At 42.8% G+C, this 25,137-nt stretch overlaps 1 protein-coding gene across 19 annotated transcripts in view; it reads right to left on the bottom strand.

The window, feature by feature from the left end:
- Positions 1-17,917: 17,917 nt before the first annotated feature.
- Positions 17,918-25,137, bottom strand: part of Agtpbp1 (ATP/GTP binding carboxypeptidase 1) — a 205,994-nt gene continuing 198,774 nt past the window's right edge. For 9 of the 19 annotated variants that reach the window (XM_087204808.1, XM_087204799.1, XM_087204809.1 and 6 more), the window contains one exon: positions 17,918-18,634. In XM_087204808.1, coding sequence (XP_087060934.1) covers positions 18,605-18,634 — 30 coding nt within the window. In that variant the 3' untranslated portion in view covers positions 17,918-18,604. Of the gene's footprint in view, positions 18,635-20,164; positions 20,428-24,381; positions 24,925-25,137 lie in introns of those variants that run through there. The other 10 variants (XM_087204794.1, XM_087204798.1, XM_087204797.1 and 7 more) reach the window with 2 other exon arrangements.

Genomic DNA, 25,137 nt, shown 5'->3' on the forward strand with positions numbered 1-25,137 from the left:
TATCGATTAAGATTTTTAAAAAGAAGAAATCAAGGGGAAATACCACTTGTATGCATTAACTTCGGCATATGCCCGCGATTGAAGAGGGCAAGTCAGATGTAGACAGAAAGACAGATACAAACAAGGCCAAACTATAGCTCTTGTGGGGCTTTTTGGTTTGTTTTTATTTGGTCTTTAGTTCTTGTTTGCCAGAAACATCTTAAATGACCATTCATAGCTTTTGTAATTAGAAGGGGAAAGCCATTCCCTCTGGGAAGTGGGAAGATACTGCCCTCCTGGCTGGAGCAGACTTGGGGGCCCACAGACAGCTGGAGACAGTCCCTCTGCCCTTGACCAGGCAGGGTGGCCTGAGGAGCTCAGGAGTGTGCAGTCCTGGGGGAGCACACTGAGAGGAGCCCTCCTGGACTGCGGCCTGCCAGGCTAAATTCCATAGCTTGATTGAAATCAAGCCGTCCAGTCTGTCCCTCCACAAATAAATGGAATATTCTGAGCTGACAGCATTTGGAGGAGCACAGCTTGCATCTTTTCATGAAGAAAAATAAACACTGTGTATTGTAACAACCAAGTCGTGATGGCTCAAACATGCTGGCATGGAGACACAGCCACAGATGTGGGTCAGACAGGGCCAGTGGACAGTGACGAGAACCAGGGAAAGGGCGGGCAGGTGGGGACACAGGGACACTGTGTGGATGTGCCAGCAGGGAGGATGCTCTAGTCTGGGCCTGGCCCTGCCTTCCTGAGGGCACAGTCCACGAGCTGTTTGTTTATGCCAATTGTGACAATCGGTGGTGACCAGTTCCCTCTGTAATGATTCAGGTTCCCTCCTCCCCGGAAACCCTCAGGCCTTCGGGGAACTGGAAGGAGTTTTGACGCACTCACATGTGATCTCCCAGCTCACTCCTACAGCCCTGCTTTTTTAGTTGGCCTCTAGCAGTAGTCCTCACACCAGCAGCGAAAGCATGGCTCGGGAGAAAGGTAGATGCTCAGCAACCAGGCCTGCTGAGGAGGAATGGGCAAGGGCCAGGGACGCACACCAAGTTAATCCACAGCACTGACAGACTTCCCAGAAGTTTCTCAGTAGTCCTCCATCTCTGTGGGGGCAGAACTTGTTGTGTGACCAGGGCAGAGTGGGATGTGGCATTTTAGTCAGACCAACTAGTGGCCTACCAACTACCTCAATAAGCCAGGGTTCTGTCAGGAAGGAAGAAGGGAAGGAAAGGGAATAGGAGGGCACGCTGCAGTTATTTTGTACTCCCTCCTTCCTCTCTGTATTCCTTATAAAGCAAGAGGACTAAAGAGGGTCCCCCAGCCATCTCTGCAATGGCGAGACCAGGGGTTCTGGAGTCATTGGCTCTCCTGCAGGTTGTGTCCAGCTCAGACCTGGTCACTCTCAGGATAAGGGCAGAAGGTAGTTCCACACCCTTGCCCTGCCCCATACAGCCCCACTACCCAGCTTCTTGTCTGCTCTCTTTTCTCATCTTTGAATCACATTCACTTCCTTGAATCTCCACTGGAGATATTACAAGCATGTTCCTGAGCCAGGTCACGTGTCCCCACAGGAGCTGTCTCTGCATGTGGGAAGCAACCACATCGTTCTTCCCTCCCTGGGCTGCAGAGACAATTGTACGATGTTCCCTTCCCCTCTAGAGTCGTGCCCTGGCTTGTCTTTGGTACCCAAGGCTCTGCAGTGACCTTCTCTTATAGAACACCTCAAGTTTCCCTTATAGGGGACCAGCTTATGCTCAACTCTGGAAGCCTCACACAGGACCTCCCCTGGGCCAGCTGGCTCTGCATCATAAGTGGCCCTGAACCCAGTGGCTCTCCATCAGAAACAGAGAAGGAACCTAGGCAAAGGAGAAAAATGGTGAAATGTGATACCAAAGAATACATTCTCAGACCAGGGATGTAGCTCAGGAAAAGAGCACCTGCCTAGTATGTGCAAGGTCCTGGGCTCCCCACCCTAGTACTGTAAAAAAATAAAAATGCAATTCTCACTCAGAGGCCAGAGATTCCCCAGAGCCTCCCTATAGCCCTTTGCAACAGCTTAAATGATAGTGTCCCTTCCAACAGTTGTTTTGAAACCTAGCCCCGGTGCAACAGTGTTAAGAGGACACTGAAGTCACTAGGGCTCCCCCTTCAGGAGCAGGACTGGCACCTACACAGGAAAGCTTGAGGGAGTCCTCTCCTTCCTTCAGTCCCTTCATCCAGGGAAGGACACAGTGTCCCTCTGCTGAGACTGAGCATAAAGTCTTATCTTAGAAGCAAAAACAGAAAAAAGAAAAAAAAAGAAGCAAAAAGCAGCTCTCACCAGACACCAGTCTGGTTGGCAAGTTGATCTTGGGCTTTTCAGCCTCCTGGGCCATGAGAAATAAATTTCTATACTATTTATAAATTCACCAATCTGTGGTATTTTGTTATAGCAACACAAATAGTAAGAGACCCTTCGTCTGGGATCTAAATTCCAAAAGCAAACCTAGGTTGTCTGGAAACATTGGCCAGGAAAGATTTGACCACCTCTATTACACTATTCACAGCCCAAAGTGGAAAAATGCAATCCCCAGAGCCCTGGGCCAGCACATGGACTACACCCAGGTCTTGCTCACCCGCTAACAGCGTGACCATTTCCTGGAGAGAGAGCAGCCTCACTCCCCAAGGGAACAGAAACAAGAAATCACAGTTACAGTCTTTCTCCTTCGAGACATGTTTGTATGACCTGTTTTCTTCTCCCTGATTTCTCTCCCTTAAAGGCAGTAAGAGAAAATTGGTTCACATTTGTTTGCTGAAAAAAATAAAATGTGGTCATGGAAAAAAAGACAAGTCAAAGGAAAGGAAAGAAGGGAAATCATGTTTGCAATGCAAAAGAAAGAACATGGCGGCCTGAGCCTGAGTGTGGAATGGCCCATGCAGAGCACTGTAATAGCTGTTTTCATTCATTATTTGGCCAACATCTACAATCTTCTGAACTTTGAAATGAGGGGCTTAAAACTCACCTTTTTTTGAATGATCTCAAGTCAGAGAAACAAATACAAACAAGAATTCTTCAGCTGTGGTGTGTGGGAATATCTGGACACTTTTCCCAGCATGTGATATAATTTTTCTTCCAGACTTCGATGTTAAAAATAGCCCCACGGATCCTTTGAACCATTGTCTTCCTCAAGCACAATATGGATTCTGTGTGTGTTTACCACTTTGATGAAACACTTCATGACACAAGACATGCTGACAACCTGTTCCAGGGGCCTGCCTGACAGTCAGCAGGATCCATCGACTTGTTGAATTTACACTAAACAGACACACTTACACACACACACAACACATGGCGCCTACACGGCAGAGCTGTTCCACAGTCAGCTTGAGGGCTCCATTTTCTTTCTTGACCAGCCAGGATTTTAAGAAGTCGCTATCTTAACTTTTCTAGCTGTCCTTCTACCCACTCAGTCTGCCTGGGTTGTGTCAAGGGAAGAGAAACTGTCTTGAGCCACATATAAAACATAATACAGTTAGTGTACAGAAGTAAGAAAACTTCCTGCACTTTTTATATTGTTTATTAGGACATGAGTGTGTCCAACCCATGGGCTACAGATTGAACGCCATGGAGGTAGACTCAGCTCCTACTCCTGTTCAAGGTGAGCTCTCGGGGCTTGTGCAGATAGAGCAAGGTAGCTTCCTCCATTCTGGGCCTTAGCAAAGCCATTCTCTCCTCATGCCACCTGATAGGAAGCATGTGCTGCTGGAGAGGAAACGGGGCCATTTGCTGTGGTGAATACTTCCCACTAGCATACAGATAGTGCTACGGCTGGGGTATGGTGTGGGCCCAAGGTTCAGGTGCTGCAGGCTTGGTCTTCAGCATGGTGGTGTTGAGAAGGAGGAACCTGTAAGAGGTGCAGCCTAGGAGAAGGCAGTGAGGTCACAGGCTCCACCCTCTAAGTAGGTAAAGTTGTCTCCTAGGAGTGAGTCAGCTCTGCCAGGAGCTGCTTGTTGTAAGAGTGAGCCTGGCTCTGCCTTGTCTCCGGCTTCCTTGTTTGTGCGGGTGCCCTAAAGTGCATGGCTGTGTCCGTTTCCACTTCTCTGTCTCATGTCATGCTGACAGCAGAGAGGCCCTCACCAGGACACTGATACCTATGCTGTGCCGTTTGGACCTTCCAGACACCAGAATCATGAGCCGAATAACCCTCTTGGCTTTCTAATGGACTTAGCCTCAGGTATTGTGTTAGAACAACACAAAACAGACTAAGACAGATGGGAAACTGCCTGTCTTTGAGGTTCACAGTACAGTATTAGAGCTTCTTGATTGGGCTGGAATAGGCTGGCCCAGGTCAATTGTGTGCCCCAAACAATCAAATCAACAGAAACTAGGGCACAAAGACCCATGACTAAGTCTCACAGTCACCTGCTGGCTGCCCCCTGGCTGGGGATCTACACCCAGGACCTTCCTCCTTTAGGACATCTTTGTCCACCCTGTGTCCACAGGAGAGATGACAAGACCAAATGGATCCTCCCTCCAGAGCAGAGGCAGGATGGCCTGAATTCCTCCCCAGACAGACAGTAAGCCCAAGAGTTCAAGGTGGCAGTCACTTCTGCACTTGCCTGCAAGCCTTGGCCATTCCCAATGTGCCAGCCTGTTCAGCTTGTCCTGACTGAAACCAGGCTCCCAGGCAGCAGGAAGTGGTGACCAGCAGAAGAGCTTCTATCCACACACTCTTCTGATCTGGGTAAAGGTAGCTGGATATCCAGCGAAGGATCCCATCCCTCCACACCCAGACAGGCCCCGTCAAGAAGTGGCACAGCTGGGGACCACCGTCACCCCCACCCCCAACCCACTTCTCCCAGGGGACCTGGTGGAGGAAGAGGAACCACAAGTGTGAAGTGGAGGTGGGAGATCTGCCTGTCACAGCCCCTCCTCCCACATGCTGCCTGGATCCTCCATGGATGGTGAGTTTGCTCCTCCTTGGCTTTCTAGTAAGTCATTCACATATTTTCATCCAGGACCTTCAAGGTCTCCGGGCCCAGCAAGGTCCTTTTAACACATAACACTTGCACCCCTCTGTAGTGCAGCCCACAACCCAGAGGTAATAAATAAGACACGGTTTTTGTCCAGTGACTTTTCCAGTCCTACTGCATTGAACCCCCCTCCTTTCCTTTCTCTGATGACATTCCGTGCTCATACTGTGGATTTAACCTCAAATCAACTGAAGCCTTCTCTTTCCTCCTTCAGGGCCAACTTGAGAGAGTCTCCATAAGTGTGCAGGAAGGGGTCGCAGTCCAGCTCCGAGTCCTTTGCTACATACTGGGGTGGGGCACAGGGAGAGGGAAATGAATACGAAAATTTCTTTTCTTTACTAGGCTCCAACCCAGTATGTGCCCTATTGGATACCTCTGCTTCTTGGACTAAGAATGAGGAACAACATGTAGCCCTGTCTGTGAACTTCTCTGTTGGTTGTGGTGGCTGTTGACACTCCATGGGTGATTCAAGAGGTGCATGTCTGAGGCCCTCAGTTGTCCCTGTGGGATCCCCACATGGGGCAGCTCCTCCAAGTCCCTCTAGTGCTCTCAGCTCGAGTCACCAGGACATATCCACTCCCCGTGGGACAAGTGGCCCACCCATGGGACAGTGCACTCACGTGGATAGTGGAGAAGCTTCTGGAGCCCAGCCAGCTGCCACAGGACCCCTGGACCCACAGAAATTCATGCTTCCCTGCCTCACATTTCCTCCAGGATTGTGGGGTCGAGGGTTTTATCCATTGGTCATCAGTATCCGTAGGTGAGGCCACATTTGGTGAAAACTGCTTGAAAATCCCACCTTCCCCACATTAAAAAGTTAAGAAACTGAAATCACTCCACAAAAATGCCATACCGTGATGGATTTTAAAATGAAGGGAAAGAAGAGGACACAGCCAAGAGGGCCACAGGGTCATGCCATTCCTGCTGAAGAACATCCACATGTGATAAATAGCTCTATGCAAATCTGGACACCAAAACTGGCTGAACTACTTGGGTCCATCTGGGTCAGGCCACTTCCCAGACCACCTGGCTGCCATAAAGGACAGCACTTGGTTGCTCAGGGAGCTCATCTGTTGTGTTTTTATCTCTTTTCTCCCCAAAATTAGGCCAACTATTATTTCACATTATTAACCACCTAGAAAGCCCTAAAATTCAAATCATTCTCAACAAGTTAATGAGGAAAGTATACGTTCCCCATTTTCATACTCTCATAACTCCAAAGAGGAATAAAATAAACTTTCCACATACTTGCAAAAGTAATGAAAAATACTGCTTAGAGGCTGAAGCCAAGCATGACAATGTCTAACCCCAGCAGTATGCGAGCTGGCCATCTTTGTTCATTAAAGTGGTCACATTCAGTGTCATCAGCAATGTGTAGAATTCATTTCATGGTGGCTCGGAAGCTTGCATTTGCTCATTTTCTCTCCTCTTCATTTTCTCCACTTACTCCTCCTGTAGTAAGTGCTAAAAAATGACTACAACTTTAGCAGATTAAAACAACACAAGTTAGTTATCTCAGTTCCTTAAATTCAGACTTTGGGCACATTGTGGCTCCGCTGATTCACTGTGTCGCTGGCAAGGCCAGAATCAAAGTGTCAGGCTCTGGGGATGAACCCACCTCCAAGCTCATTCGTGTTGCTGGCAGGATTCACGTCCATGCGGGACTGAAGTCCCCATTTCCTTGCTGGCCCCTGGCCACTGTCACTTTCTGTTTCTAATAGCTATCCACGTTCTATGGTTCCTGATCTCCCTTCTCCATCTTCAAAAATCTCTTTCTGTCTCATCTTTATGATCAACTCTTCTTCATTGAAGCATTTGTGTGATTACTTGGGGGGCACAGATGGTCCACTTTAATCTGTCTTAAGGCCATCTAATTGTAACTTTAATTCCATCTGCAAAGTTCCTTCACAGTGTCTGATGGAATAACCAAGGACAGGAATCTCAGGGGACATCTTTAGAACCCTGTCTACCACACTTCCATTTCCCTTCCTATTACTAAAATTTCTTGGTTTATTTTTCTTGTCTGTGTAGGTGGAGATCCAAGTAATTCCAGTACAGATTTTCACTTCCCATAAACTCTCCCGACCTGAAACTTACACGAATCTCTGCCACTCATAAAGCACTGAACGTGCAGCTCAAGAGTGTGGGCTGACTCAGCCCTGCCAAACACAACAGATATAACCTTTGTGCACCACCTCTATCTGCCAGAGGCTCTGTTTCCTCCACTGGAAAACAGGGAGGGCACCTACAGCAATTTAAAGAGATGACGCATTTGGAGATGTTTTGTAACTCTTAGCTGCTTTGCACTTGTGTGCACACATGGACATATGCACAAAAACTAGGTTTGGTTCAAAGGTCACATCTTCTTTGAAACCTTCTCCAGCTCCTCCAGGCAGAGTATGATGTTCCCTCTAAAACAGACTTGTCTAATTCCACTATAATTTATTTATTCATTAGACTCCTCTCTCTCCAGGGCAGGAGCTGTGTCTCACTCACTGCATCTCCACAGCACAAAGCACAGCTCATGATGGACAGGTGGTGTAGAGCACCTGCCAGGAGAGAGCAACAGCCTCTCCCATTGCTGTCTCAATGCCACCTCTGACTGGTGATAAGCCTGTACCCAAAGACCAGAGGCTAAGGACATGGACTTTGAAGCATCTCAAAAGAAATGAGCGTCTGTTCTGGAAGACACAAAAGGCTAGTACTAGCTTGGCATTTCTCGGTCTCCTTTTCCTGGTAAAGTACACAAGTCCCACCTACATCTCTCTTTTAGCATTTCTAACCTTTTCACTACCTGCTTCTACCTCATACTACTCATCTCAATTAAAAGTTACACTTTCAACGGCCAAGGATTTAGCTCAGTGGTTTCAGCGCCTGCCTTGCAAGTGCAAGGTCCAGAGTTTGATTCCCGGTACCACAAAAAGAAAAAAAAAATCAAAGGAAAAGTGAATGCACGTGTCAGGATGCACTAGGCTACAATAACAGAAAGCTCCATTGACTATGACTTAAGCAAGAAGTAAAGAACAGGGAGTCCAGGCCTGCTTTGGTGCCAATCCCCATGTCAGTAAGGAGGGTGCTGTTTCTGTTTCACCATTCTCACCCTGTTCATTGTTGGTCCGCACACTTTCCAGACAGTCCTCGTGTTCTCAGGATGTATGCAATTCCAGGCACCACACCCACCCATGAGGAAAGGAAGCATCAATATTGGCAGATGCAGAAAGGGCCTACTTTTGAACTCTTCTCTCTTCCTATCAGGAAGACATAATTCCAGAAGCCCTGCAGCAACCTTTTCTGTAGGGCTCACTGGCTAGAACTGAGCCACATGGTTTCTCCTAACAGAAAAGGAGATGGGCAAGTATTTGGTACAGGAGAACAGGGTAGCAATCACTGGCCTCAGTCATTCATAATTCCTCTTGAGATATATTGCCATCCTGAACAAAACTGGAATCGGGTAAGGACAGCAGACAATGACCCCTGTGCCAGCAGCTAAGTGCTGTGCTACCCAGGGATAGCATCACACAATAATGCTGAGACTCAAACTGGTTTCAAAGGGGAAATACAAAATCTTATAAAGAACTATCATCATCATAAAAACACAGAAACAGATCTGACTTTCAGATCAGGAAAAAAAATGATGTGAAAATGGCACCACTTGTTTAAATAACTTGGTGAATAAAAAATTCTTTTTTACAGACAGGCAATTTTTCTCAGGGAATATGGCCAAAGTCACTTTGATGGAACATGCCTTCCCCTCTCCAGACCCAGTGGGTGGTCTTGGGGAGAAATCAGCCCTGCTGGTGGCAAATAGTGTTCATCTCCAGGCCTTTGAGCTCAGGGTACAGAGGAAAGAGCCCAGAGCTGAAATCCTCATTTCCTCCCCAATCAGCCCCACTCATGAGACCAGACCTTTCTCCCATCACTCCGACTCAGCCAACAACTGGAGAGAAGAACCTGAATATAAAAGAAAACATGGGGATCTTGTCCTCACTCAGGGTGAGGGTGACATATCTCCAGGACAGAAGACTGAGAGCACTGAGGAGGGCTATGGGGCATAGGGAGGATAGAGGTGGGGCAGGAACAGAATCCCTGCAGGCTACGGGAATGCCTGCCCCCTCACACAGCCCCGGGAAGAGACAAGACAAGTCAAGGGCTCCATTTCTATTTTTTCTCCCTTCCTTCCTAAAGGGCATTAGCACACTTTTTCTGAGCCCCTTGGTAAAGAAACTGATACCTCAGCAATACAAGTACATAACACTAGTACCCAGTGAGCCAGCCTCAGGCCCAGCAGATGCTGCCCACCTAACTGGAGGATCCAGAGGTCAAGCCCCAGCTGGCTTCTTGGTGGGACAAAAAGAGGACAGTCTGCCTTCTGGATTCCATAAAGCGGTAAGACATAGACTCCAAAAAGACATGGCTAAAAAGACACGGCTAAAAAAATGGTAGACTGGTAACATATGGGCGTGGGAGCCTCTTTAATATGACAGCATTCTCTCTCCTTCCCTCCTCAGACACTATGTCATCAGTCCTACCTAATCAATCAATCAATCTATCTATCTATCTATCTCCAGCATTTCCTTTCCCAGTCTTCAGTTTTAGTTCCAAGGGATAGTGAGCAAAGTTGAATGTGAGGCTAATAATGATGATGATAAGAATAATAAGCCGAAGTCTAGTGTAAAACACTTTACATTTATTGCTTCAATTAATTCTCATTTCAACATAATGAGGTGGGTGGGACAGTCTTCTGGCAGGTTGGGGGTCAGTCAGCTATCAGTTCAGCAATGCTGGGCAGCAAACCAGACTAAAATTCCATGGCTCTCAACAGCAGACAGTGGTTTTCAGGCTAACAAATCTGTATGTCAAAGTTCTTATTTTACTTTGTCAAAGATATATTCGATTTGTATAGATAACAGAAACCATGGAAACCTCTCTAAAATATGTTTTAATAGATAAAGTCGGGCCAAATCATTGAATGACAGCACTGAGGGATTTCAGGATCTTTCTGTTCAAAACTTTTTCTTTATAGACCAAGAAGCTGAAGTCCAAGGAAATGCACCATTTGCCAAAGATAATGAGTATGGCAAATTGAGTAAATAAGCTGAATTTCCTATTCTCTTTACTTCCCCAAGCTGACTCTCCATAGCAAGTAACTACTCAGTATGTTCATCAACTGGGAATTTGCAATTTTGGTGAGAAAAAAGGTATTTGTCAATTTTTATAAGACCTAATAGCCTCAGAGAATTGTTAATCTGTGACAATTTTGCTCTGGCCTAGAATGCTCCACAACTTTCGAAGTCCATATTTTGTACATGCTTGTTAAATTCAAGTGCATGATGCCTTAGATAGAAGCAGTAGTGACTTGTGTTTGCTAAGCAAGTGGGCCTTTTTCCTTCTGAGCCCAGAAACGATGGCCAACAAACTATAATCAGCAGCCCAATGAGGGAGTGGGCCCTGTTTCTGAGAGCCACTGCTTGAGATTTTTGCTTAGAGGCAGCTATGGGCTCGAGCGACATGGAAGTCAGACACAAACTTGTCCTCAGGGAAGGGAGTGAAGAGGCAAGTGGAAGTGAAATCAGAGGTTCGTACCCTTCTATTATGTGTGATCCAGTATGTCCCCCATAAGACTCACGTGTTTAGAGGTGGGGCTTATGAACGGTGACTGGATCATGGGGTACTAATCTCTTCAATGGATTCCTCCCCTGCTGGGTCATAGCTAAATGTGCCGTGAGGAGGTGGGGTCTTAGTGGAGGAGGTGGCTCACTGGGGGCGTGACCGGGAGGTGCAGGCACTTTCCTTCCCCAGGCCACTCCCTTTCTCTCCTTTCCTCCCTCCCTCCCTCCCTGTCTCCTTCCCGGCCCGGCCCCTGTGAGTTGAGTAGCTTTCTTGCGTGCCCTTTCACCATGCTCTTTCTGCCTTGGAGCCAGACAACCACTGTCTCTCCACAGGACTGCAAGTCATAGGGATAAGCCCTGGGCCTGACACCCTTTTGCTTTCCTTTCACCTATTCCAGGGCCTTACATACGAGGACTCAGTAAAAATTTGAAAAACAAATGAGCGAATGAATTCTGCAAGTTAAGAAAAGCAAGCTAACAGACATACCTTTTCTTCTGTCTCAAATCTAAAGGCAGCTGGTATTTCTGCTCTTGAATAGAACAGAACAATTAAGTCATTCCAGTAACAAGATAGAAAACTTTTCATTCTTTTGGTAGACCCACAAGAAAGGTAAGTTCAACTTCTCAGCAGAGGAGAGGAACATCACATACAGTTTGGGGGGGTTAAAATCAGCCCTGAGGTACTTTTCTATGATTTTGCAAAAGAATAAAAATCTTAACCAGCATTTGTGCAGTGACTTGACATTCTGTGCCTTTTAAAATACATGATGTGTCAACATAACCACAGAGCAACAATCAGACAGCTATAAATGGCATGATGGGCAATATAATTGTCAACAGAATATGAAACAAACCTGAAATTAGAGTTGGCTCTGCTCAGCCTGAATGGATGTGTCAGAAGAACATGCACATCAGAAAGGATCTGGTGGGGGGCTCGAGGCAAAAATCAGAAAGCAGTGTGACCTCCCAGAGTCACTTAACCTCTCTTCACCTGAATTTCTTCATCTAAAAGGGATAATGGGACTGGATAATGACCTCTGAGAACCCTTTTGGTACTAAAGTTTCTATGCAAAGACAGAAAAATTCTAAAATATTAAATAGGATAAATGAAACTGAACCAAATGGGCCACCACCGAGCTGCTCTACTTATTGAACTGTTATTTTGTGCCAAGTTTTGCCCTAACATGCCAATTAATAAGTAATTAAGTCCACAGAAAAATCCCAAATCTTCATTACTGTTGCCATTTTTCAGATGTGGAAACTCAGGCTTGCCCAAGGCCTTCTAGCTGTTTAAGTAACCAGGGAGCAGGAGATGAACTGAAGTCTGATAAATCTAACATCTGAGCACTTTCAACCAAATCGCCCTTCCTGGGGTTTTGTTTGTTGTTTTGCAGTACTGAGGATTGACTCCAGAGCCTCATGCATCCTAGGCAAGTGCTCTATCACTGAACTATATCCCTTGCCCTTTTTATAGTAAGACAGGATCTTCCTAAGTGGCCCAGGCTGGCCCTGAACTTGTAATTCTCCTGCCTTGGCCTCCAGAGTAGCTGGGGTTATAGATATGTTCATTGAAATGTTCATTAGGCACAATCCCCCACATTGTATTAGTTAGCTTTTTGTTGCTAGGACCAAATACCCAACGAAAACAAAGGAGGAGGGGGTTATTTTTGCTCTTGTTTTGGTTTCAGACATTTTGGTCCATGGTGGGCTGGTTCCAAGGCATGAACATCATGGCAGACAGAGTGGAGCAAAGCTGCTCACTCCATGGTAGCCAGGAAACAGAAGAAGGAACAGTGAAAAGGAGGAAGGGGCCTGGAACCAGATATAAATCCCAAGGTCATGCCTCCAGAATCCACACAGACACACCCAGGAGTGTGTATTACTAATCTCCTAGGTGGCTTCCAAGTCCATCAAGTGGATGATCAAGATGAACACACACATTCCACTCTTGGTCGATTTCTGGTTCTTTTCAAAGATGGACTCAGGTTATTTAAATCAGTTTCTACCTACCCAGCAATTTGAGAGACTCCAGCACTGGCCTGCCTCTTTCCTGATTTCTCTGAAGAAGGGAAACATACATTTTCCAGGGGTCTCAGGACCCAGTTTCACCAATGAAACCACAAAGTGAAGATATAGGTCTGATAAAGACACAAAACCTGAATTAGCCAGCTCCTAAAGTCTCTTTGAGTTTGTCCTTCTAGTGGTTCTCTAAGTGTCTTTGAGTTCCATGAAGTTTTAGGGATATTTTTGATTCAAATTGAACAGGCAATTTCCAGGCAGTTTTTGGAAATATATAAAGACTGTAGAACATCTTTAGCTTTCTGTCCTCTTTGTAAACACAATGGGAATGGGACAGACTAAATTTTCTGTGTTGTACTGTTTTCCTGCAGGCAATAGTTTACTGCTATTCGTTTGGGTTTTTATAACCTCACAAGCCATAACAGTAATATTTGGTGAATTAATTAAATGAACATTAACTTCCCTGCCCCAAAGCAAACTAATCTTACTTTAGAAAAGTAGCATGAAAGGGCTTTTGAAGGGTCAGATAATTTGAAAGAACGCACAATTAATAAGATTCCTGAATTCCCAAGCTGGAACAACAAAAAAAACCTCCCATGGACTCCTGGGGAACATATGGGTGGTGCTAATAACCTGGCTGGGAAGTTAAATACAAAACCAGTCATTTGAAGACCTACTGTGAACTTATAGCTTTGGATGGTACATACAACCCTACAAATTCCCAGGCAGATAGTTTTGACATGGCATGAGCACTATTTAAATAAAAACATATCAAAGAATATAGGTAAGGTTTGTCTTATGTGTATCTGTACAATGCACTATAAAACACCTTTCCACTTCTCTAAACGTGTAAAATTAAATTTTGTCATTTGCGTGTAAGTTGACATTTGTATTCAACCCAAAATGAGTTCTTTTGGCTTGGGCTGACACCTGCTGAGTCACAGCCCTGTCACTGTATGTGATTCAGCAACTGTTTCAGTCCCTGTGATTCTCCTCTGGAGTCTTGGAGCCTCTGTGTGTGTGAGACTCCAGGTCTTCCCTGTGGGATGATTGGGTGGTATTCCTCAGGGCCCATGGCTAGTCTGGGTAGGAGCCCTGGTGGTGGGTATCCCTCAGTGCATTCCCAGGCAGTTGTCACAGGACATGCTTAACATGGATACTTTCCAAGAGAAGGAATCACTGTCCTTTCAACTTCACTGGTCAGGAATTTCTCATCATTTGGAACCTCTAGACTTGTAAACAAATAGCATAGGGAATATTTATTTTAGAACTATTTAGTTACTATTTTTTTCTTGGTCCATGCATGTTCTCCTAATCTAAGCAACAGGGTACTTCTGTTTCTGTTTCTGTTTTCTCCCTTTTTCAACAACAACAAAAAGTTGATGGTGGATCTAATGGGGTGACTAGGTCATGCAGCAGTTGCGTATCATTCTTTCCCACAAGGAGGCATGTGATGGGGGTATCCCCGAGAAGGTAAACGTGGACAGAGGACAGAGGCCACCCTTAGGGTCTCCACACTCCAAGGTCCAAATATTGCCATCAGCACGCATTCCATTATTTCACAGCATCTTTTCCTTGGGAGTGGCCAGCAATGGGGAGCCTACGGCTCACAGACATTACCCTTAAACGTGTTGGCTATGGAATGCACTCCTGGTCAGATACTGTGAACCCTAAGATAATTTTGCAAAACTCCATGGTGGTTCCCAATAGCTGCTTTCTAATGTCAACTGATTTTCCAACATTTATTAGATGATTTCTGCATTTGTAAAACGGGGGTAATAAATCTATCATAGGGTTGTTGTGAGAATTAATAGGGATACACAAACACACACACACAATCATACCTTGGTACTCAAGTGCTTTGAAACTCATTGGGTTTGGTATTTGATACACTCTGATGTGAATTTTGTGCTGGTACTGGTTTCATACTCAGTGTGCAGGCTGCAGCTTGTTAGAATTGATACCCTTTCCAGCCAACACAACTTGTTTGGTACTTGTCATTTTTGGGACTCGTCACACCTTCCAGAACCAATTAATGGTGAGTACTGGGCTCCCAATGGTATCCAGGAATGCTAGCCTTTATTATGACTGCAGCAAAAAGTCATTCTTTTATTCACTCTAAGTATTGGATTGACTGGCATGCTTTGCAGTGGACTTGTGGAAAGGTTTTATGAGTATTTTACGAGTTTTATGTGCTTATCTATAAAGATACAGTAAAATTTCCCCTATCAAGTTCAGTAGAAGTACAGGCAGTGTCATGGCTTGTCTAGATATCCCCTCAAAGCCTCATGTGGTCATAGGTGGGACTTTTCAGAGGTGGCTCCATCTAGAATGTGTGTGCTGGGATTGATTCCTGATGCAATGCTAGGCTCAAGGGCACTAGGATTAAGAGTGTGAGTGCTGCCCGCCTTCAGCAGTCTGGATAAAATAAAAGGGGCAGAAAGATGCTGTTGGGCTCTCTTCCCTCATTGCTTTTGCTGTCTTTGCCTGCCACTCTGCCTTGGAGCCTGACGACTATGGACTGAAACCTCTGTGAACTATAAGCCAAATAAACCTTTCCCCCTTAACTTGTGGTTGTCAGCTATTTTGTCTCAGCAACAAGAGAAAAATATCCAAGACCAGCAGTGTAATGATTAGCCTTGTCAACTGACTGGATTGATCTGCCTAGTTAGGAGAGCACACTTCTGGGTGTGTCTGTGGGGTATTCCCAGAGATGAGTGGCATGTAGGACACCAAACTGTGGGGGAAAGACCTGCCCTGATTGTGAGTGGCACCAACCAGTAGGTCTGCAGACTGGAGAGAAGCAAAAAAGGAAGAGGGAGGAAGTTGGCCTGGGCTTTATGCTTGATTCTGCTTGTGTGGATGTGTCTTTAGCTGCTCCCGTTGCCTGTGGACATCTGACTCCGACTTCTTCAGCCTTCCAACACAGACTCACTCCAGCTATTCTCCAGGGAGCTTCCAGGCCTGCAGCCTTGGACCGGTGCTGCATTGTTGATCTCTCTTGTTCCATGGCTTCCAGCTTCTTAGACTAAGCAGCTACTCTCCCCAAAGTGCAGATGGCCATTCTGGATTATTCTGCCTCTGACCCAGTAAGCCTATCTAAGAAATTCATATATCTACCCCCCATCAGTGCACCTGTGCTTCTAGAGAACCCCAACCAACACTGACAGGACCTTCTCAGAGCTCCTGTCATTGTTAGGATTTTAATTTGGTATCCACAGTAGGCGAGGCACCTGGTCAGAGTGGTTAGGGCAGTTACCTCCTTGCCAGTTCATCACGCACTCAACAAAACTTTAAAGATAATACAAGCTAAATTCAATAATAAGATATTATCTATAAGTTTTGCTAACAAGTCAATCATAAACTGTTTAGGTCATCTTATTCTTGTTTTGTACTATTAAATTGTTATTTACTGCTAACTAAGATTGCATCTGAAAAGATAGGTTATTTGGGGCTTACCTCTAAAATTACTTCTTGGACCATGCCACTTAACATGGTAATGAAGCTACCAGATGAACTAGCTTTCCAATAAAACATAACTTCTCTAAAGGAAATGAAACAACCCTTCACTTTGGACGTCTAAAGTCTATTAGGCAAAATGTACTTTAGGTCATATATACTGAACAAAACTCTTTCCGCTTACCATCATCAAAATAAAGACAGTTATTCCAAGCCTTAAAAGAAACCAAAAGAGACAGATGCACTACACACCTTGAAAACCACTGGATTAGATCAAAACCACTCTGAAGAAATTCTAAACTCCAGCCTTATATTCAAGTTTACTGGACCTCATCACACTGCTACACAGGATAGGCAGATTTTTAGGACTGTGGTACTAAAAGCATCTCAAATATCTTTGGAAATTTGAAAAAAAAAGAGGTCATGGATATGAAAATGAGATATCAATGAATCTGATAGCCAATCAAACTTAATTATACCTCTACTTCGGAAAGTAAGGATTTTAAATTATTTTTAAATTTGTCAATGTATGGTTTATGAAAATAATATATGGTTTATAAAAAAACCATTTCCTAACCATAAAGACTTTCTCTTCAACTTGTGAATATTTAATAAAAGCCATGTTCAGGTTTGTAACATATAGTAAAAGATGTACTTCAATTAAAAAAAAAACTGTACATGGTAAGGGGTTTTTACAATGCTAAAATAATTGAAAATTTGGAGTAATTCTGCACATTTTAGTAACTATAATTGCTTTTCATACCTGACTGCTTTTAATTTCTAATTCTGTAAAATCCAATAAAAATTCATACATGGACATAGTTCCACAATCTAGTCTCTGAAAAAAGTATAATTATAATATGCAATTGCTTTATATATAAAAATAATTATTTATAATAAATAAGTGCTTAAATAAATAATACTTTGTTAAATTATCCTCCTCTTTCCTAAATTAGGCTTCCAGATTAATAGAACTGGTTCAGTATCATAATCTTTATTTTTTGAGATTAATAGACTCTTTAAAGGAAAAGACCACTTTTTCAATTGCCCCATACTATGTTTTTAAGCCTGGTTCCTAAGACACTAGAGAGAATCTACATGGTGAATGAAATACCATTCAAAAGAAAATTATCAACTGAAAAATGCATAAATCTGTAATACACTTTTATAACTGTTTTCCATTGTAATAAGTTTAAAAAATATTCTAATCTAGGAATAAGTGAGGAAGGAATATACCAAAACCTAAGCACCCAAATCCTGGCAAGAATCTGCCGTTGCAGCATCTTTCAGAGTTTTGTTACAACAGAAAATTAACGCTTAAAGCAATTATCCATAGTCATTGGATTTTCTCTATTTTGTTTAAAGACAAAGTCATTCCTGCAGCAGACTAAAGCCTGCAACTCAGGAAGACATCACTGTAGAAAAGATTTCAGTTCATTGCAGCTATCTACAACTCCAATGCCAGTATCAGCAGGCCCTAAGTAAATGCACTTTAGTGAGCCTAACCATGTGGCACACAGTTCACAGATGTGAAATCAGCTCAATATACAAACTCACATTTAACAGCAGATCATTCTTCATGGTGTCTTTAAAGCTTCTTAACAAACCGAGAACAATGAGACACAATTTTACACAAAAGAGCTGTACAAATCTATCCTTTATGATAGGCACAGGTACACCTATACTATCAAAATCTAAACATTAGTAAATTAGGATGTTTTTAAAAGAAACTTTTTATCAAAATGCTCAAATATTGGGTTTTTATAATATCCTCACAAAGTTCTATGCACCAAATAATTGGAGCTGGTTAAAAAGGATGACGAAATAAATACAGTGTTTAATATAGTTTTATTTAATTTGTTAAATGTAGAATGTAATGGTTTCAGGGCAAATTCTGAATTACTTTAGTCACAATCCAACAGTTGACATGATTCTGAAGAACAGCCTTATCTTCAATATCTATCCACCTACACACAAACACATCTATAGAAATCCACATACATATATATTAGTTTTCAGCAACTCTAGAATTTAATTTTATATTCTGATAACTTCAAAATTATCCATTTGATGCACAATATAACCAAAGGTGATAGAAATTCATGCAATGATATTCAGGGTTCTTTTTCAAGGAAATCCATTATTTGATAATTCAATGCTATATAAAGCACACTGAACATCTCAAATAAAACAAGTACCAGTTTTATCATGAATTAGTAATATATTTATTGTCTTGAAACCAAACAGGCCCAAGTTACTTGTCTTTTTGAGTCAGTTCTTTGTAAGCTCATTTCTCTCAAATTTTCTGTCTATTATAAACCAAGACATTTCATTTCTTCTTTGCAATTAATAAGAGATGGCAGAAGGCTCAATGTAAGAAGGTTCGTGATAATTCAGAGTCAGAAAGCACTTCTTCTTGAGCAGAAGGTTCATAATCTCCTGCGTTTTCAACCAATTCAATGTCTAACTCATCATTACTTTCTGCACTGTAATCAACTTCTTCAAGGAATCGAGGTTCATCTTCGTCCATAACGTAAGTGGTAGGGCTGTAGCCAAAACATACAGAACACACAAGCCTTTGTGAGATTTCAAGGGTCTAATTTAAGATCATCTCATCATATGGCATTAGTTCTAATTCCAATGTAAATAATTTACACTAACTTCATAAATATTACCCAAATGGATAAAGTAAGCATTCATAACAGCTGAATGCTTCTTGTAAAGACAACAGGGAGTGAGATGCTATGTCTTCAGTTACATCACAGAGTGGCAATGCGCACTGGCTGGACAGAGAAGAGATAACAGCAGACTCGTTGAGACACTACTCCGAAGGATCTCATCAATTTGCAGGCTATTAGGAATTTCAGAGTTCTATTTTAGTCACTGAAGATCAGGCAACAGATCATTTTAAGAGGGCTTACAAAATCTGTGGTTATCGCGTAGGTTCCTTGAGTAACACACTGAAACCTTAAGTCTATAAAGTGATTAGCAGCCATAACACAGCTTATACACCCATCCCCACAATGTCCACTGGTCTAGAATAAAAATGAAAAGCAAGTGAACCCTCTATACCCAGGTTAATTACTTTCCCTTGGGGTACAGGATACAATATTTGCTTAAAAGCACTAGGTGCTTCTAAATATTTCATTACGTTAGGTTGTCTGGGATTAAGACAACCTTTCCACTAGGTTCTGTAATATTCTTTTTTTGAAAAATCACATTATTTTGATTTCTCCCCATTTGACAGATTTACACACACACACACACACACACACACACACACACACACACACATGCCAAAGAAACACAAAAGAAACAGTTGAAAGTCCCTAAGGTAGTGACCAGACCTACCTTAATTTCATACAAGTGTGTGTCTGGTTCTATTCTACCTATTTCCAAAAAGATTCCCAATAGCTGAAGCAATTAAAAGCTATAAAATCAGACAATGAAAAGCAACAATAATCTATTCAAATGAGCAGAAAGTAGATGGCATTAGGGACCTAAAAATGTGAGAATTCCTGCAAGTGACTATTAAATTCAATTTGGATATGTAGACGTTAAGGTAGGAAGTGGAAGTGAAGGGATTATATGGTTCTAATTTTCTGACAGCAGAAAGCAAAACTCAGATGGAAAAGTATTTTTTTCCTTCTAATGAGCTTTTAATCTTGCTAATTTTTTAAAAAAGAGAAAAATGAATTGGAAAGCCACCTTGGCATACTACGTAGCAAAATTCTTCTTGAAAGTTAAGAGCTCAAAAAACTACAGTAGTCCTAATAGATTAAACTGAACAGCTTGGAGGACTGTGTGAGACTTCACAACATATTTAACACAAAAACAATTTCAGTTTTTGGTTATGCAACTAAAACATTTAATGAGTCCCTTAGGCCTTTATGGGGAGGATTACAAGCAAAGATTATGTGCCTTTGAAAATAACTTTTACTAGCTTTCTTCTTCTTGAAAAATAATTCATTCATTCTTCCTCCTTGACTTTTCAGAGAATACGTGAAAAACTAACCGAAATAAAAGAACAGGAGAGAAGAGGGAAAAGCCAAATCTTTGGCCACACACTTGTTTACCTTCTTGCTGGAGAAGAAATGATAATGAAAATGCACGGAGGAGACATATGTGCTCAAAAGCTGTGTACTGGTACTGGTGCTGGGAAACCAACCAGAACCATGGAGATGCCCGGCCACAGCAGGAAGAGGACAGATCCACATGGTGTGTGGGTGGGTGAGCGACAGCCATGACATCTAAGGACAGCATGGCCACAGTGCTGCTCCCCCAGCTGGGCACAGATCGGTGTACATAAAGTCCATTCAGGTCAGAGCAGGGTCTAATTCTGTACGGGAGACAACATACTAGGAAGTTAATCAATTGAACTCAAGGAACAAGTTTAAAGAGAAAGCTGTGAGTCAGTGAGGAAACAGAACAAAAGAAATACGGTTTAGAAGCAAAGAAAATGCCCAGGATGAAGCCCTAAAAGCTCTGTGAGAGCAAGAAAACTTGGAGCAATCTTGGTGTCAGATGCAGATGTATACTTTTAAGACAGAAGAGCACAACCTCCGGCAAGCTCCTATGAGATTAAGAAGCAATATAACAAGGAAGGTTCAGGGCTCTGGCTGCGGAAAGTGAAATGACCCTGCTGGTTCTTGATTTTGCCTCATGCATCATCCTGTGACGTGAACTCCACTTGTGGCCTCATATATTCCAATAAGAACAAGGAATAAGAGTATAGAACCCATTCCATCCTCCCATTCTAGTCTGATAACACACACTGGCCCTGATACTGATTCCTGTCTCTCCGGGTCCTAAAAAAATCATGCTCCTAGCCTCAGCTTCACCAGGTGCATTACACAGAGCACCTCCAGAAACTGAGGGGCACCCAGTCCTCACTCAGCAACATGAGTGGGGATAAGCACGCATGACAGACAAGGACACTGTGGGGGTAAGTGGGGAAAGACAGACAAAGACAGCGAGGAGAGTCAGGGAAGACAGAGGAAGTCAGGTTAAGGAGCTGGGAGACACCAAGGCAGAAGAAAGGAGAAGGCTGAAGACCGCAATCCCTAACTTCACAGAAATCAGCCTTCACAATGCGCTTCCCATGGCCATTCTCCAGTCCGTTTTTACTTGCTCCCTCTGCTGCACTTCACTGTGGTGAAAGGTCTGATATCCCTCTATTCTGATTTGCTTCATTCTTCTTTTTTTGCTTCTCAGTGATGAACATGTGCTTGTCATTCACAGTGTATTCCTCAAAAATATACAATATACAAAATTCAAAAATACACAATACAAAAGCTCTTGGTTAACAGCCTTCTTTATCTGCAAGCTCTCCAAGTGAACGCATTCATTTTCATTTGTGATCTGGTCATTTCTAAATGTAAATGTAAAGCTCAAATACCTCCACTGAACTGAACGGCTTGCTAGATATAGTCACACACTGTCTTATGGTGAAAACTCACTGCTTCACCACTGAGGCTGCTCCTGTTCTGCATGTTCTCAAATCACCCACTCAGGCAGTCATACAAATCAAAATTTTCCATAAGCAAGTTGGCCACCCAATCTCCTCACCACTCCTTGCCCCATGTTTTATATTAAAAATATAAATTTTTAACTGCTTCCTCTGCACAAGCGGTACTTCCTACCTTTCTACTCCTAACTACTCATATTTCTTTCCAAACGTAGCGGCTCAAACACATCTTCTGATGTTGTTCCTTGGTGCCATCTTGTCTCATGTCACCTGCAGTGGGAACCACCCACTTGTGTGTGTGGAACTGTGACTTGCCCTTATGATTGCCTCCTGTGAGCTCTACAAAGGCCTGACACTTTGCAGACATGACATATGTTTGCTGAATGTTTTATGAAAAAGAAATAAGGTTGGCAAAATCATCAACTTTTTTATTACCCCATTCCACTAATTTTACTTTAGTGAAAAAAATTGAAGGAACAAGAGCAATCACAGCAATCATCAATCAGAGCAATCACAGCAAGTCATCTCTTATTAATAATTCCAACACAGATTTCTACCACTTAACAATAAGAGCTGTCTTCGTATACATCACCTCCTATGACTCTCACAGCAATCTTCACCTAAAATAAAGACCTCTAGGTAACCTGGCCTAGAGTCATGAGATAGGGAGTCAATCCTTTTTAAAACTGCAAGAAAAAGAATGTCTAAGCAACATTTCATCATTTCCCCGCACTAGTTTTCTTTCTGTGCCACTACTTCTCTTCCCCTTCACTTTCTTAAATCTACTTCTTTTCTCTCTCTCTCTCCCTCTCTCTCTCTCTCTCTCCCTTTCTGCTTATCGACAAGGTCTAAGTTGGAGTGTTGAGATTACAGGTATGTGCTACCATGCCCAGCTAAGTTCACTCCTTTTGACCTGTTTTGCCTCAGCTGCCATATATATATATGTATATACACACATACATACATACATACATACATACACACAGTGGACCCTCGAGTTATGACTGGCCTGACATACAAACAACTAGGGTTATGACCAGAATTTTAGTTTTAACTTACAGTCTTGAGTTACAACCCAAATGCTGGCCACGTGTGCTTCCAGATGGTCTCATCTACAGATTTAATCTTTAAAGAGTTCTGGAAGGAACATGACAACATCCTTTCCTGTGTGGAGTTAGTTGAGAAATCCTGGGCCAGTGTCTCTCTGAGGACACCGAGATCTGCCTGTGTACAGGAGAGAGACTTTGAAGGCTGTGTAGAGGACCCTGAGCCTTCAATTGACCAATCTGAATTACAACTGGCCCTCAAGAATGAATTTAGTTTCATAAGTCGAGGGTCCAGTGTATGTGACATCCTTATATTCTGCATTTTAATTCTTAGGGTATAGGTGACTAAACAAAAAACAATTTCTATAAGGAATTTTCATCCTAAGAAACAATAGCATTTTAGCCCACCACAAATCCAACATGCTCTTTAATGAAAAATATCAAAACCTTTATTCAAAGAGCATTCTAAACCAGGCATGGTAGCACATGCCTGTAATCCCAGCACTCAAGAGGCTAAGGCAGAAGGATTGGTACAAGTTCAAGGCCGGTGAGACCCTGTCAAAAAAACAAACAACAACAAAAAACAAAAACAAAAGAGCTTTCTCACAGTATGATATCACAATCATGCAGAAAAGGGTTATAACTCTAGCTTATTTCTAAAGAAAACAGAAATAAGTCTGCTCATACAGACTTGGAAAGTTTTCTGGCTGCTCTCATGTTAAACTATTAAACATTACACAAAGCTAACCTTAAAAAATTCACCCTTACCCTCAACTGCATGCTGTCTATTTCTAGTAGAGCTCATTAACTTTCCAAGATGCCTGGATTTGGACCTTCTGCCCTGTCCCACATGAAGGCCTGAGGAAAATAGGCTGCTGTGTGGAGGTGGAAACGAGGGCTCTGGGCCTCTGCTGCTGCACTGACCTTGGGTGATCACTTGGCTCCAAACACAGCCCTCGGGTTACAGCAGAGATAGTGGCATAGCCCCATCCACCTCCTAAAGTCATCTGGCTAAAGTCAGGCGATAGAGGCGGAAGGGTTTACAAACGACTAAGTTATGCAAGTCTAGAATGCTATTTGACAAGAGTGAAACCCACCTTCTTAATGAAAAAGTAAGTCCATCTTTGTCAATTCATTAAGAGCTCAGGCAATGGTCTTTACCAGGCCATCAGGATAAAAAATATTCTCCCTACCTTTGCAACCCAGAACCCTCTGTACTCTCATAACCTTGGGAATAAGCTACTTGTCAGAAGAGACTACGACAAGGATAACTTACGGAAGAATTTCCAAAACTGTGTCATAACAGAAAACTATTCCATCGCCCCAAACATCAGAAATTTGTGAGCTGTTGATCATGTCTGGCTTTCTTGGTCAGAACTGCAGTGCAAGAAAATCTATCTGCACAAATACTAGAGGATATTTTTATTTATATAGTTTGATGTCTATCTTATGAGATAAATACAACATCTCCTAAATACCACAAAGCAAATAAAATTACCCAGAAAATACAAGTAATAATTTTTAGCAGTAGTACAACATATACGCACACATGAACACACACACAAAGAGCTCAGGTAAAGGTCTAACAGAAAACTTATCTAATTTGAGAAAGGAAATTTTCTAATTTAGTGATATTTTTCTTGAAAAAAAGTACAAACTGTCTCTGTGAAATAGTACATAAGTCACTAAACTGCAACTTACTTTTGCTATTGATCTAAAAAACATTCCTTAGACATAATGACAGTGTTAAATGCTTAACTTACTCAATAATGCACAAGAGTTTCCAAAGCTGAAACCAGTACATTTTATTAATTTTGATTACACACTCGGAGAATATAAGAAATAATCAAAGAACAGGGAAATTGTAGAGTTCAATATGGTTCCAACTCCTGGTTCTGTCAGGAATTACTAGATAGATGACCCAGGGTAAAATTAACTTCCATGAGCCTTAGTTACACACATATATAAAAGGATCACAATACAGTACCATCTGTCTCTGATCATTCTTGGAACACTAGCTTCTCTGAGATAATCAAACCTGACAGAAATTCAGAATGGCCATGTTTATCAGAGGTCCCAAGACCAGCCCAGGATTAGTGATTCGCTGGGAAGACTCAGCACATACATAGTAGCATTCAGTTCATGACTTATTATAGTGAAAGGATACAAAGCAAAGTCAGCAAAGAGAAAAGGTGCGCCGGCCAAAGTCCAGTGTAAACCAAGGCCAAGCAAAGGCAGCTGCTAGAGGCAGAGAAGTCATCAGAGCTTTCGGCAGTTTCGAAGGGCTGCAGGCAAAAATTGGAGTTCAGAGCTGCCAAGTGTCCTGAAAGAAGGGAGTTGCAGAGATATGACCCCCACATTCAACAGTTTTTCCCAGAGGCATGTGACAAATTCTTAAATTGCATAGTACAAGAAGCCAAAAAGTATCATAAACCAGACAGCAGCAAAACAAACAAAACAAAATAAATAAGCCACAAAAATGTTTTGCCAGTCTTGTAGTCCTGAGAAGAGGAGTCGTAGGCCATTCATTAACTGT

The sequence above is a fragment of the Heterocephalus glaber genome, unplaced genomic scaffold (genome assembly GCF_053883595.1).
Source record: "Heterocephalus glaber isolate CG9 unplaced genomic scaffold, H.glaber_assembly_v1.0 deba00000546, whole genome shotgun sequence".
Taxonomy (NCBI): domain Eukaryota; kingdom Metazoa; phylum Chordata; class Mammalia; order Rodentia; family Bathyergidae; genus Heterocephalus; species Heterocephalus glaber.